The sequence below is a fragment of the Sardina pilchardus genome, chromosome 20 (assembly GCF_963854185.1).
Source record: "Sardina pilchardus chromosome 20, fSarPil1.1, whole genome shotgun sequence".
NCBI lineage: Eukaryota > Metazoa > Chordata > Actinopteri > Clupeiformes > Clupeidae > Sardina > Sardina pilchardus.
Window position 1 is genome coordinate 20,359,301 of NC_085013.1, and position 15,000 is coordinate 20,374,300.

Here is a 15,000-nt window from a genome sequence, read left to right on the forward strand (position 1 = left end):
TGCACATGCCCCCATTGCCCCCATTCAGTTCACAGAGTTCACAGAGTTCACTCGATCTGGGGCATTTAAAGGTATACTATGCAACGTTTTTCAGTTAATCGATTCGTTCCATACTGTTATATATGATTAAATGAGTCATTACCGGTCGAACGGTGTTTTTTTCGGCCGTCCTAGTGGTCTGTAGCAGTAGAACCACACTTGCAACTTCAGGAGACCTCGGGCACGCACCCATGCTCTACTCCAGGAAGTGCCATGTAAAGTCTCATGAAAAGGCACGGCAGACTGACCGATAGAGGAGTTTTGTAAAAAATACACACTAAAGCTGTAGGGGAAGCTCTGCAGAGACATATGCAAGCATAAAACGAGCGAAAACGAAAAGTGAAAGCGAAACCGGCGATGAAATCGCCAATCCTGCATAGTATACCTTTAAGAACGTGTTTACTTCTAAGTGATGCATTGTCAAACATGGGAAACGTATGCACAGAGATACAGTACATGTTTTTGTTACAGCTATAAAGTGGATAAAGCCTTAACTAAATTATGTAGAACCTACTTGTTTGGTCACTTAAATCTAATCCAACCCAACAAGTGGAAGTGATGCCATGTGCTTCGAGCGTCAGTATCCACGTCCATCACAGCTGAGGCTGATTATGTGCCCATAAAGGCTCCACACCTCTGCCAGTAGATCCGGCCACTTCCTCCAGCGTTTGGCCTGCTTTGGGCATGACCCAGTTGAACTGCATAGGCATATAAATGCACAATGCAGAATGGAGATTCCTACGTAAACTGGATAACTAACCGTTATTTCCCAACTACTAGCCGCAGTTTATACATTGATTTTTGCAAAATGTCTACAGCTATGAGGTTAATACGCCGGGCAGTTAATATGGCATTAATATGGTTTTGTTTCTTTTAACTTGCATAAAATACTGTCCTGCGGCTTATACACAATGTGGCTAATACACAGGAAATTACAGTAGCTGACATCATGTTCCTTGTCAGGCTGGTATTGTCCTCAGGTTCTGAATCAGGCCTAGCTCAGCCAATAGATCTGGAGGATGGAGATTCCTACGTTAACTGGACGACTAGTTGACATCTTGTTCCTCCTCCGGCTGGTATTGTTCTCAGGTGCTGTATCAGGCATAGCTCAACCGATATATTAGTTTGGCTATCACCATGCTAAGTTCAATCTTTTAAGATTGAACTTTAGTCTGGGGACTCTGAGCTTTATTTCTACAGCACAAGAGGCGTGATCAATGGGCATAGTTCAAATGACTCCGTATGTGTTTGGATAGTCCTTCAACCAATCAGACCAACAATCCGGGTGCACCTTTTGGATAAACTAGTTTGAGATTGGACCCAGAAGATGTGGACAGGAAGCAGGATAGATAGATGTGCAGGTTTCCAGCCTGAGCTGCAGGGTGAAATCCAAGTCGCCGGCAGATCAGGCAGGGTTTACCCAGCCTACCGACGGATCTCTCTGGGATGGCATATTCATGAGCTCTTCATGTGCTTAGGCAGAGCTGGTGCAGTCTTGGAAAGGGTTTAATAAATTCTCAGAAGAGCAGTTGAAGGAGCCTTGAGAGTAGCCATGTGAGACTCACTAACTCTGAATCAGCCCTCGCTGTGGTGTCTTTCTTCCATGGAATACTCCGACAGACCTTTTTCACAGCAGTCAATGACTGTGTTTACAGTACATGCACTTCAGTATCCCGGTTATGAGGCTTATCCTGATGTTGATCGCATTCAGGATATGGTGTTTACACGAACACAGAAAAACCTGGTGTACATGATGAATTCTAGTATCCCGGTTACCAGCAATAATGTTCTATTAGCATACTATTCAGTTTCTAATGCAGTTGCGTGTTTTTGCGTGCGGAACTGGGATACATGGAACGGTATCCCATTTTCTTTCGGAGTACTCCACTTACTCTGCATCACTCCTCCCTGTGGTCTCTCCTCCATGTAAAAACACACAGGAGAGGAGATGCCTTCTTAGTGCTATAGATCAGGGACACACAGCCAGCCAGTCAACAGCCAAGCCTTTTTATCGTCAAAAACAAAATCACTAATGAGTCATCTTTTGTGGAATATTCCCATTCAGTTGAACATGTCCTTCAGGCGTTTTTTTTTAAATTAGAAGTTGTAAGAAAAGGCCCTGAACTGTAACCATTTCTAAAGCACATTGAATTACCCCTGTATATGAAATGTGCTACTGTATATAAATAAACTTGCCTTGCCTTGTCTTCTAATACTAATTGCTAATTACACTCTCTGACAGAGTGCCTTCAGTACAGTTGAGTATGCACTCTGATTGCCATACTGTACCAAGAAGCCTGGCTCTCTAGTGTTGTGGTCAAGCTGCAGGTTTAGTAGCCTAGAGACCTGGGTGTGTCACTGCCCTCTCCCTTCGCTACACACTCAACACTGTGGGCGCATTCACACTAGGTCCCCTGGACTGGACCCGGGTTCGTTTGGTCCGATGGTTCGGTTGTCTTTGATAATGTGAACACAACCGTACCGAACTCGGGTGCGGACCCGGGTCTGCTTGAAGAGGATGTTCTGGGGTCCGGTTCGCTAGAACCCTGGAGCAGGTTGCTAAGCAAAGGTTCTAAAGAATCTAAAGAATCTCTACCTTTGTCTTCCTTATTGCACCTCCTTCTGCTGTGTTGCCAAGTGATATTTGTAAACAGAATTCTGGAAGTTCGTGTCTAGAAGCATGGTGCTTATGACGCAAACGGACCCGGGTGCGCAGACAAACATGTAATGTGAACAGAGACCAACTACGGTAGGAGTAACCGCACTCGGGTCCGGTCCAGCTAAACGGACCTAGTGTGAAAGCAACCTGAATGCAACCTGAACCCCAATACTGAGTGGCTCTGTTTTTGCCTCTGTCTAACAGGTGCTCCACTGCTGTGTGTCGGGGTCCAATCTTCACACCCAGCAGAGCCACTACCTCCTGAGCCTGGCGGACCTGTCCACGGACTACGACCCCTTCCTCTCGCTGGGGCAGGTGAGGAGCACGGACGCCCCGCCACCGCACTCCGCCGCCGGAGACTTCGGCAATCTGCTCACCGTGGCTGAAGGTACGAAGCGTGTGTGTGTGTGTGTGGGGGGGGTATGGGCATTGGTGTGTGTGTACATTTGTGTAAAAGAGTGTATGAGTGCATGTGTAAGATGGAAGTGTGTGTGTGTGTGTGTGTGTGTGTGTGTGTGTGTGTGTGTGTGTGTGTGTGTGTGTGTGTGTGTGTGTGTGTGTGTGTGTGTGTGTGTGTGTGTGTGTGTGTGTGTGTGTGTGTGTGTGTGTGTGTGTGTGTGTGTGTGTGTGTGTGTGTGTGTGTGTGTGTGTGTGTGTGTGTGTGTCATTAGTGTGTGCAGAGTGTGTCCAGACATGTAGCTCAGTGGCAGCTTTTGCTCAGCAGGTTGCTGCTGACTGGAATTGTATGTTCTGTATTGTTATTCTTTTCATGTTATTTGTTGAGTGTTGCACTTTGAGAGCAGAGTCACATTTATTGTTTGTTTACGTAAACCTGGCCAATAAAGCTGATTCTAATTCTGATTCTGGTGACATGGGTGAGCTTGTATAGTGTATATAGCAAGGGGACTCAGTGGGCCAGCTTTGTATAAGCATGAATAGTGTGTGTACTCTCTGTAGCTATGCTCTGAATATGCTGACAAAACACTGTTGTGTGCCATTGCCCATTGCATCTTTTTTTTGTCATGTTTTGCCCTTATTTGTGATGTGTTTGCTGTACTTGCATTAATATGAAATTAACATATGAGAATGAGTGTGTGTGCACTGTGTTTGCATGTGTGAGTTGTTTGTGCTTTGTGAAAGAGCCTGACCTGTACTTACCAGCACACATTTGACTTCACATGTCTCCCTCCCTCCCCGGTCCAATGTCCCTTAGAAACACTGCTTGATACATGGGAATTGAGTTACTCGCTTGCTAATTTGCCAGTGTACCATTAAAAGCACACAAAAAGCAACCACAGAAAAAAAAAACACTATTTCAAATGGAATGGAATCTTTAAAATGGCGTGCATTAGTTGTCCCTTTCCACTCAGACAGCCCATTTATGCCAATTATTAAAAAAATGCATTTTTTTTTTTTTTTTTTTAAATGGCCTTATTTGACCTTGTCAATCCATTACATGACATCATCATGATCTGGCCTGGTCTTTGAAGTTCCCTACTCTGTTTCCATTTGCACGTAGTTTATATTTTTCAGGAGTGTGTTGTTTTTTTTGTGAGTGTGTTTTTTAGATAGTAGAAACTTTGCTTTTGGATCTGTCATAATGGCAGTGCAGCACACTGTTCCATGTCTTTTTTTGTTTTGTTTTGTTTTAATACAGCAAAAAATGTTCCTTGGCTTTTCCTCCGAGCCTCATGGACAATGGAACAGCTTTAAAAGCAGTATGCCTTTGCCATGACACATATTGATTAAATCACTTCAAAGGACCTCCAAGCATAGCTAATGCACCTCCTCCATCCTTCTGAAGAGCTCCCTTTTTCCCCCTCTTTGAGGAACATGATGGCATTGATAGCAGTGTCAAAATGTGAGCGTCGTCACACGTTCTCCCTTTTTTTCCCCCCCGTCTCTCCCGTCTTAATATGATGGAGAATAATAACGGTGTCCCTTTCACTTAGGCCAGTCGTGAGCATTTACATAACTCTAATTCAGTAAGTGCTGCAGAACTCTATTCATGGCCGCCGCAGAGATGCAACACTCATTAGGCCGCGGATCCTTTGGGTAGTTTTGTCCCATTGTGGAGCCTGAATGGCCCTCTTTCAAAGGTGTCTCGTGTGATTAGAGGTGGCCCATAAAGGGGCTGTGAGCTTAGCATGGTGTGAAATGGGGGGGGGGGGGGGTTATGGGTAATAATGATGGAGTAAGAGCTCACATACGAACCTTTAAAAGAGTGGAAGAACTAGACAAACATGTCTATACAGGGGGAGGCAGAGGAGGGGGGGAGCTGTGTGGGTGTGGGTGTGGGTGTGTGTGTGTGTGTGGGGGGGGGGGTGTTGATGGAGAGAGTGGAATTATGTTCTGCTCTGGACCCCTGGGTAATTAGCCCACCTCCCTTCTCATGTCTCTCCTGTGTCCTCTAAATGGTTTTGAAAAAAAAAAAAATCTAGATATGGACAGTGTTCCCTTTTATAGAGTCTTGCTGCCGTGTTTGAATAGCAGCAAAAATGCCTTGCATTGACTAAGTCATCAGACATGTCTCTTTCTTGTGGTTTTGGTGCGCTCAATCTTTTCCCCATTTCCGTTCCGTTTCAGAGAAGAAGAGGCGGAACATGGAGCTGATCCCGCTGACTGCCCGAATGATCATGACGCACCTTGTGAACCACTTGGGCCACCATCCGCTCAGCGGTGGCCCTGCACTATTACACAGCCTCATCAATGAAAACCATGACAACCCCTACGTGGAATCCTCCGAACTGTCCTCCGAGGTTTTCAAGAGCCCCAACCTGCAGCTCTTTGTTTTCAACGACAGCACGTTAGTGTCATACCTACAGATACCCTCTGAAGGCTCGTCCGCAGTGCCTGGCATCAACAGTCACCCAAGGGACCACTCTGCACCCTCTTCTGAAGTCCGTGTCATTGTGCGAGACATATCAGGAAAGTACTCTTGGGACGGTGGGGTCCTCTACCGAACTTTTGAGGGACACGTCCCACACGGTGGCGGCGGAGATGATCCTGCCGACCACGCCAACATCTCTGCTCCGCTTCCCACAAAACAGACCTCGCAGGGCGAGCCTTCGCCGTGGGCGTCTGAGATGGGGGATGAGGAGGATGATGATGATGAGGATGAAGGCGTGGACGTGTTGGACCAGCTCCTGGAGGAGCTTGGCCTCAGCAGCCCCGAGTGCCTGCCCCAGCCTCGGCTGAAGCTCACCCAGCCTGCCCCCTCGCCCCTCGGCATGAACCTGGAGCAAGAGGCTTCCATCATGGAGGCTATTCAGCAGCAGACGCTACAGGAGGACGAGGAGCTGGCCAGAAGAACATGTGGAGATCCCAGCATCAAAGCTGCTCGTCAGAAAGAGCCTACGTACCAGGAGCCCAAAGCTCCCTTTTATTTCTGCAGATTGCTACTGAATGACCTTGGCATGAACTCCTGGGACCGCAGGTACTGATAAACAATTCTCTGAAACGAAAGACCAGACAAGAGTTTTGTTCCTGCCAGAAGCGTTTTCTGTGATTAAACTATCCATTAGCTTTCTGGGGATAATTACAGTTCATTGTGGACTTACAGAAAGGATCAGGGAACTTGATCATTGCCGTATATAGATTTATTCATTTAGATTTTGTCAGTTGATTATTAAGTTTAAGGACATTTGTATTACAATGTGAAAAATATGTCTGTTTTCACATTGGAGAGATAGATGCAAGGTTGTGATAGGATGCCCAAATTACATTTCTGAGTTAGAGAGGGGGTAGTGGTATTAATTGGGTCTGGCTACCCGCTGTCTTCCCCATCAGTGGTTATTTGTCCCCTGTTGGTACAAGTTCCGCCTTTTTTCACGCCATTCCTGCGTGATTTTGGTTGAGCCGTATCGACCGTTTTTCCTCACCTCTTGTTGAGATCTTTCATTTCAGAGAGGCTTGGCAGGGCCCGACTTCTAATCTGGTCTCGGCAGGATCTGAGTGTCCCACTGGTTTCACTCAGGTCCAGTTTGGCATGTTTTCCGTTTCTCTAATGAGAGGAGCACACCCTTTGAAGGAGGTGTGAGACCACCTGTCAACAGGTGCCAGCGTCTTGTTTCTGTGGACAGCTACCACTGTTAAAGTAATTGTTCACTCTCAAAGTAGACAGCTGGAATTCGGCAGCCCCCAAGACCTTTCAAAGCGGGGCCTGAGCTTTTTGTTTACTTATTTGGTCTCTCTGGAAATGCATTATCTGATCAAAAAAAAATCTGTCAGATAAGGTTGGCTCCAGGTTGCAACGTCTCGGTGAAATCACAAAGGCGATATGCAGGGATCTGGTTTAAACAGTAAAGAGCTGGATTATAAAGATATTCTTTTTTTTTGTAAATTTGAACTCTGTTTGGTTCTCCTTTCATTTTTACAGGAAAAGCTTTCATCTCCTGAAGAAGAACTCCAAGCTCTTAAGGGAACTTAAGAATTTGGATTCAAGGCAGTGGTAAGTTTCCACTCCTGCGCTTCTGTAAAATTGGCCGGGTTTCAAGAGGGTTTTGTGTGCCACATGCAATTTCCTCAAAAATGTCTCCCGCACCCGCTCTATGGATTGCGTTTACTGTACTGTCTTTAACAGCAACTGGGTTTCCTGCAGCCACCGCAAGCATCAGGAGCGAGCGCTCTGTGACTTCACCCTACGTGATTATTACCCAGTATGCTTTGCAGTCTCTATTGTTTTGGCCAACTTGGAACAGGAGGTCACCTGTTTTTTGCAAATTGCTGTTTGCACTTTTAAATAGGTTCGAGGAATATGTTGCAGTGGATAGCACACTGATTTGATTTGGTATTTGGAAATTATTATGACTCTGTGGAACGAATATTGTTTGAATGAAAAATCCGATAGTAATGATAATAATGAAATGGAAAGGGCACCGGTAACCTATAAAATGTGACGTTCATGCTGTGCCACTAATGCAGGATGTGACTATGAGCTTCAAAGCTGGAAAGAGCCCTATTTAAGCGAGCTTGTCTTAAAACCTGCTCTTTGACCACTCTAGGGTGAACACACACACACACACACACACACACATGCACACACATGCACACACACACACACACACACACACACACACACACACACCCCTCCCTCACTCCTCCACATTTTTAATCCTGCCCATCACCGTCTGATCACAGCTACCCTCCTCTTTGGTACACAGTGATCAATAGGCACTCCAAGCGGCTAATTACCAGGCTTATTTAAGAATGCCCGCTGGATTGGGCCGCCACCCCCCTTCACCCCCACCCCTCATCCCCTCACCCCGGCCCCCCCAGACCCACATGCCGACTCGGCGCATAGTAACCGCTGCCAGAACATACCGAACACCTCACCACCACAACTACATGCAGCCGTGGCAACGGCCACAATGGACTTCTAGACATGTCTTCCCCCTGCTCCTTGGTGTGTGTGTGTGTGTGTGTGTGTGTGTGTGTGTGTGTGTGTGAGTGTGTGTGTGGAGGGGGATGCTCTCACGTGCCCAAATCGCTCACATTCCACTCACTTGTCCCCAAGGCCCATTAGCCAATACCGCACTAGGAATGTTCGATCGGGGTTATCTGTGGCAGTTGGATGTTTTCCTTTTTGCGATTCCATACTCCATAGATTTCACTACAAAGAATTGAATGGAAGCACTAAACTGGCTGTGTGTAGCGGGGGAAGGACGAGTTGACATGTCATGACATGGACGGTGTGTGTTTGTGCTTGTGCTTTCAGTCGAGAGACGCACAAGATTGCCGTCTTCTACATCGGCGAAGGACAAGAGGACAAGTGCTCCATACTGTCCAATAACGAGGGCAGCCAGGCGTACGAGGACTTTGTGTCTGGACTGGGTTGGGAGGTACTGAATTCAGTCATTGATTTTTTGTGTGACAGTATGTAAAAAACAAAAAGCAAACACACTCTTAAGCTGTAACTCATTTAATTAATCAAGACACTGAAGACGGCATAAGCCGAAACATGTCTGTCTTGACATGTTTTCATATTAAATCAATGAGTTATAGCTTGAGAGTGTGTTTACTCTTTTGTTTCATCCAGTATTTCCTTGTCTACGCACCCAAATCCTTATCTTTTACGTGAAGTTGAGCGCACTTATTTCTGGCCTAGTGTGATAGTTTGCACGTACTCAACACTGTAGTCATCTACAACATCCACAAGAGTGCATTAAGCAATAACCCCCGAGAAGCCATACAGTAGGTTCCACTGATTCTAGAACAGCTAAGGGGCTTTGTTAGGCATGACGCGCAGCGGTTCTCACAGTTCTAAAATCAGTGGAACGTACGGACTCAAGCTAAAACAGTTACTGCACATCTGGCAATGTAACGAGTTATCCTTGGATATTCATTCTTCCGCCAAGAAATATATTTCCTCTATCTGAATGGTTGCCAAGCAACGCCAAGACGCATCTACTCTAGCTTATGTATGAAGTTGTGGTAGAGCAGTATTATAGAACAAAATACGTTCAAGGTGTATGTTTGCGTTGGATTTTATACCAGCATCAAACGTGATCCAGCCAGTTCTAATGAAGGACTGGAATTATCCGTTTTAGAATGTGTGTAAATATTGTGCTTCCGTTGGGCGTTTGCCTATAGACCCTTTTAATATGTTCTTAGAGGGTTTCTGGATGAAAAAGCAGCAAAAACAATGCAGCGAAGCGTAATGCTCTACAAAATGTAAACTTTTTATATGTATTTGTCTCCAAGTTACCATTAGCTCAACGTTATTTTCTGTGTCACCAGAATGCACATATTTGTTTATGCAGTTGAAAGGATGCACCTGCTGCTATATTTCGATTGTCCGTAGGTGGTTTTGATGAAAGACCAATACAGTAATTTCCCGCATATAAGCCGCATTGTGTATAAGCCGCAGGACAGTGTTTTATCCTCATAGTTGTATTATCCTCATAGTTGAAGAAATTTAGCAAAATCCATGTATAATCCGCGGCTAATAGTCGGGAAATTACAGGTATGTTGATGTTCCGTAGGTGGTTTTTAGGAAACTCCTATATGTTGATGTTCCGTAGGTGGTTTTGAGGAAGCTCCTATATGTTGATGTTCCGTAGGTGGTTTTGAGGAAACTCCTATATGTTGATGTTCCGTAGGTGGTTTTGAGGAAGCTCCTATATGTTGATGTTCCGTTGGTGGTTTTGAGGAAACTCCTATATGTTGATGTTCCTTAGGTGGTTTTGAGGAAACTCCTATATGTTGATGTTCCGTAGGTGGTTTTGAGGAAGCTCCTATATGTTGATGTTCCGTAGGTGGTTTTGAGGAAACTCCTATATGTTGATGTTCCGTAGGTGGTTTTGATGAAACTCCTATATGTGGATGTTCCGTAGGTGGTTTTGAGGAAACTCCTATATGTGGATGTTCCGTAGGTGGTTTTGAGGAAACTCCTATATGTTGATGTTCCGTAGGTGGTTTTGAGGAAACTCCTATATGTTGATGTTCCGTAGGTGGACCTGGCGACGCACTGCGGTTTCATGGGGGGCCTCCAGCGGAACGGCAGCACGGGTCAGACGGCGCCCTACTACGCTACCTCCAACGTGGAGGTCATCTTCCACGTCTCCACCCGCATGCCGTCGGACAGCGAGGACTCGCTCACCAAAAAGGTTCCTCCTCTCTTTCTCTCTCTCTCTCTCTCTCTCCTCTCTCTCTCTCTCTCTCTCTCTCTCTCTCTCTCTCTCTCTCTCTGATTGGTGTCTTGTGTTCGTCGTCTCCTGACTCCCCTACCTGTCTGTCTGTCTGCCTGACCTGTCTGTCTGTCTGCCTCTGTCTGTGTCTAGCTGTCGCTCTCTCACCCATCGGTCCGTCCGTCCTCAGAAATCTTTCATTTCCTTATTTCGTTCATATCTTCACAGACTTATTCACTCTCTCTCTCTCTTAACTGCTCTGTGCCATAAGATAGCATGATCGCCAAAGGTAGGTGTCTGGAACTTAAGCGCGCAAAGCGCTTTGCATTGATTTGGCCATCGCGCATTAAGGTTGGGCAGGCTAGGGTAATGAATGAGGGCGAGAGCGGCATAGCGCTGTAGGCTGACGGAGCTGAAGGAGCGCGGCGGTGGCGGCGGTGGTGGTGTGGGCGCGGGCGCGGCGAGTCTCTGGGCGGCTGTGTCGCCGCGGTCATGCGGTGGATTAGGACGAGCGTCCTCTCCCCTCGCTGACTAAATGGCAGAGGAGCCGAAGCGAGCAGTGGGTGTGTGCCGCGGCGGTAATGGCCCGAATTTACAAAAGGGAGGGCGCGGAGGCGGGGAGGGGGCCGCCAGCGCTGTGACCGGCCGGCGGATTTGCCCATTAGCTCTCCCCGCCGGGGCCGAGGGGCCGGCCGGATGCCAGCGGGACGCTGCCATCGAATTCCGCGCCGTGCCGGCGGGAGGCGATCGACGCTAGGAGCGGAGACGGGCGGAGAGGAGGTGCGCCCGCCGAGACGAGAGGCACCGGGGCCAGGCCTACCAATCCTATCATGCCGCGGCCTGCTGAGAGGACCAGAGGGGAGGGGGCAGGCAGACAGGCAGGCGGACGGACCAATAGATAGACAGGAGCGGAGGGAGAGGAAGGAGATGCAGCTGGATGTGTCCTCCATAACCTCTTAAATATGAGTACCCACATCCCTCCCTCCCTCCATCCCTCCATTCCTCAGTCTCTTTCTCTCTCCCCCTCTCTCCCCCTCTCACTTCTTTCTCTCTTTCTCTCTCCCTCCCTTCCTCTCTCTCCCATTCTCGTTCCCTCTCTCTCTCTCTTTCCTGCTCTCTATCTCCACCTCTTTGTCTCTCTCTCCCCCTCTTTCTCCCTCCCTCTCTCCTTCCCTTTCTCTCCCCCTTTCTCCCCCTCTTTCCCCCCCCCCCCCTCTCTCTCTCTCTCTCTCTCTCTCTCTCTCTCTCTCTCTCTCTACCCCTCTCTCTCTCTCTCTCCACCTCTCTCTCTCTCTCTGTGTGGTAGCCATGGATATTACTTAGGCGAGCTCATCTGAGGTGCTGAGGGGGCGCAGCCGAGGCCTGGGGAGAGAGTGTGCCGTCAGCTCAGATGCTCTCATTTGGCCTCCGAGGCTCACAGGCCCCTGGAATTGCTATGCCGCCCCTAACAACCCCCCCTCCCCAGTCATTTTGCCTCCAGTCATTGTGGGGGGGGGGGGGGGGGGGGGCTGTGCTGGGCTGCGCTGGGTAATGGTGGGAGTGGGGGGGGGGGGGGGGGGTCTGTGCTGGGCTGCGCTGGGTGTTTGTAGGGGAATGGGGAGGAGGAGGAGGTGCAGGGCTTTATCAGCCAGACCCAGGCAGGAAGTTTCTCCTTCAATTTACAAATGCAACTTTCAGTCTCCTCTACCTCCTGCCCGAGGGCACGTGGAGATGGGCAAAGAGCAGCCGTGTGTGTGTGTGTGTGTGTGTGTGTGTGTGTGTGTGTGTGTGTGTGTGAGCGTGTGTGAGCGTGTGTGAGCGTGTGTGTGTGTGTGTGTGTGTGTGTGTGAGAGAGTGCGTGTGTGTGTGTGTGTGTATTTGTGCCTAATAATAATGTGTGTTTGTGTATGGATGTGAAATTGCACATGTTGGTGTATGTACACACACACACACACACACACACACACACACACACACACACACACACACAGACACACGCACTCAGAATGTCTGAAAACAGAAAGGGCCCTCAGCGAAAACGAGAATCTAAAATTGAGGAGAAAGAGTAGGAGTATGGGGGATGAAAGGGAGGAGGGAGAGAGGGAAGGAGAGAGTGAGAGAGGGAGGGAGAGGGGGAGGAAGAGAGAGAGAGAGAGAGAGAGAGAGAGAGAGAGAGAGAGAGAGAGAGAGAATCAGATTCATTATGCATTCAAATGTAACATGTGTGTTTTGGTCTGACTCGTAGCAATGCCACATGCTCTGCAGCCCACCTTGGAGAAGATCCAGTGAGAGGTGCACTGGTGGCCACCTCCAGCATTGGGCCATGCAATACATCTGAAATGGAAGAGAAAGGGAAGGACCGAGGGGATGGGGGGATGAAAAGAGGAGGGAGGGGGAGAGAGAGAGAGAGACAAAGAGAGAGACAGAGAGAGAGGGAGGGAGAGAAAGAGAGACAGAGCGAGTGAAAGGGAGAGAGAGTGAAAGCGAGAGACAGAGAGAGAGAGTGAGAGAGAGGGGGAGAGAGAGCGAGGGAGAATGGGAGGGAGGGGAGAAAAATAGAGAGAGAGACACAGAAAGACAGGGGGGACAGAGGGAGAGAGAGGGAGAGAGAGAGGGAGTGAGGGAGAGAGAGAGAAAGAGAGGGAGAAAGACGAAGTGAAAGGGAGAGAGAGCGAATGCGAGAGACACAGAAAGACAGGGGGGACAGAGGGGGAGAGAGAGAGGGAGAAAGAGAGGGAGGGAGAGAGAGAGAGAAAGAGCGCTGGATTCCTGAATGGCCCTGAGAGCTGGAGGGCCAGAGAGGAGCAGCTGGACGCCACGCTAATGCATTTACAGCCAACAGGGGGGGGGGGGGGTGTCCAGTGTGTCAGTCAGGGACACACACACACACACACACACACACACACACACACACACACATGCATGCATGTGCAGCATATACATCCCTCTAGGCTCCAGTGTCACCACCCTTAACCTACCCGTGTCAGCCAGCCATAAAGAAAAGAGCTGGTTTTACAACGGAGCGCTCCTAGGGATGTGGTCTTGGGTGTAGTACCCTGTGTGTGTGTGTGTGTGTGTGTGTGTGTGTGTGTGTGTGTGTGTGTGTGTGTGTGTGTGTGTGTGTGTGTGTGTGTGTGTGTGTGTGTGTTTCAGGGGGAGATGACCTGGTGAAAGGGTTAACATGAGGCTAATGTGACTAAGGCCATTCATTCTACTGCTTATGGCCAATGCCACACACACACACACACACACACACACACACACACACACACACACACACACAAACTGGCCAATGCCATGCACCATACATAAATCTGTGTGTATGTGTGCGTGTGTGCGCCAGTGAATTCCCCAATAACATTAGGCATTACAAGAGACTGCTCTAAAAACAAAGCCCAATCCACACACAGATACACACACACACACACACACACACATACACAGATACAGAGCGTTGCTATTTGTGTGTTGGGGCCACAATGCAATGGTTCCCATTTAAACACTGCTAATTGCTGTTAGCGGGGGGGTGGCGTGCGTAAGCTTGTTAGTCCTGCCACGACCCCTCCGTCCCCCTCCAGTAACCAATGAGACCAGCAGCGTGTGCAGAGGATCGCCTCCAACAGGTTCCACAGGCTTGTTACGGGTTTGCTAAGACTAGTCTATTAGCATAATTAAGGGCTTGTGAGAGAATGCACTAATTGCATTTTTTGGGGGGTGTGGGGGGTCGGTAGAGAGAGAGGAGGAGGGGGTGAGGGGGGGTTCGAAAGGGCATGCTTCAGTTAATGGCTCATTAAGCCTCCGTGTGTTGGCAGATGTTTTGTCCCCTTGTCGAGTACGAGCTCCCCGAGTCTCCGTAGTCCTTCGGGTTCTTTGACATCTTTCGCTTGGAGGTGTTTTGTCGGCCATCTTCCAGTGGTGTTGATCTAGAAAAATAAGCATATAACAACAGCAAAAAATAAACACACACCCACACAGGGGAAAAAAATCATTAAGCACTCATTTCCTATATATGCATGTGTTTCTTTTTTGTCATTATTTTTCTCTATCTAAAATAAAAAGCTGAACATGCAGCAATTTGGTGCCTGGCTGGGAAAGTCAATTGGGCCGAGATGATTGACTTCTGGATACCCAACCGGAGTTTTCATTTGTCGCTTTTGTAATCCTCTGAAACTCATTTTTTCGCTGAGAATGGAAAATGCTATAAATGGCCTCCGAGAATCAGATTCATTATGCATTCATGTATAACGTGTGTGTGTGTGTGTGTGTGTGTGTGTGTGTGTGTGATTTGGGCCGACTCGCAGCAATGCCACATGCTCCACAACCCACCTTGAAGATTATCCAGCGGTGTGCATCTAGAAGAAAGATTTAGCCATGAAATACATCTTAGGAGCAGAGGTAGAACAGTGGCTAAGGAGCTAGGGTTAGCAATACACTAGCCTGCAAAGTTGTTCCTTTAAGCAAGGTCACTTAATTAAAGCCGTGTTGCTCTGGGGAGACTCTGGCCATTGTAATAATTCATGTGTGTAAGTTGCTTTTGATAAAAGTGTCAGTCAAAAGAATAAGTCAGTAAGAGTGAGATCTTTTGTTGTTCTTCCCGTTGTTCTGGCATCAAGTTTGATTTGTTTACCATTTCATTTCTGGCAGCTTCGTCACCTGGGAAACGACGAGGTCCACATTGTATGGTCGGAGCATACC

At 48.0% G+C, this 15,000-nt stretch overlaps 1 protein-coding gene across 1 annotated transcript in view; it reads left to right on the plus strand.

Moving 5' to 3' along the window:
* Positions 1-15,000, plus strand: part of ralgapa2 (Ral GTPase activating protein catalytic subunit alpha 2) — a 127,751-nt gene that overhangs the window by 71,810 nt on the left and 40,941 nt on the right. The window contains 6 exon segments of the mRNA XM_062523250.1: positions 2,903-3,086; positions 5,285-6,134; positions 7,077-7,148; positions 8,415-8,538; positions 10,150-10,305; positions 14,950-15,000. The exon segment at positions 14,950-15,000 is cut by the window's right edge and continues 108 nt beyond it. Of these exon segments, the coding sequence (XP_062379234.1) occupies positions 2,903-3,086; positions 5,285-6,134; positions 7,077-7,148; positions 8,415-8,538; positions 10,150-10,305; positions 14,950-15,000 (1,437 nt within the window).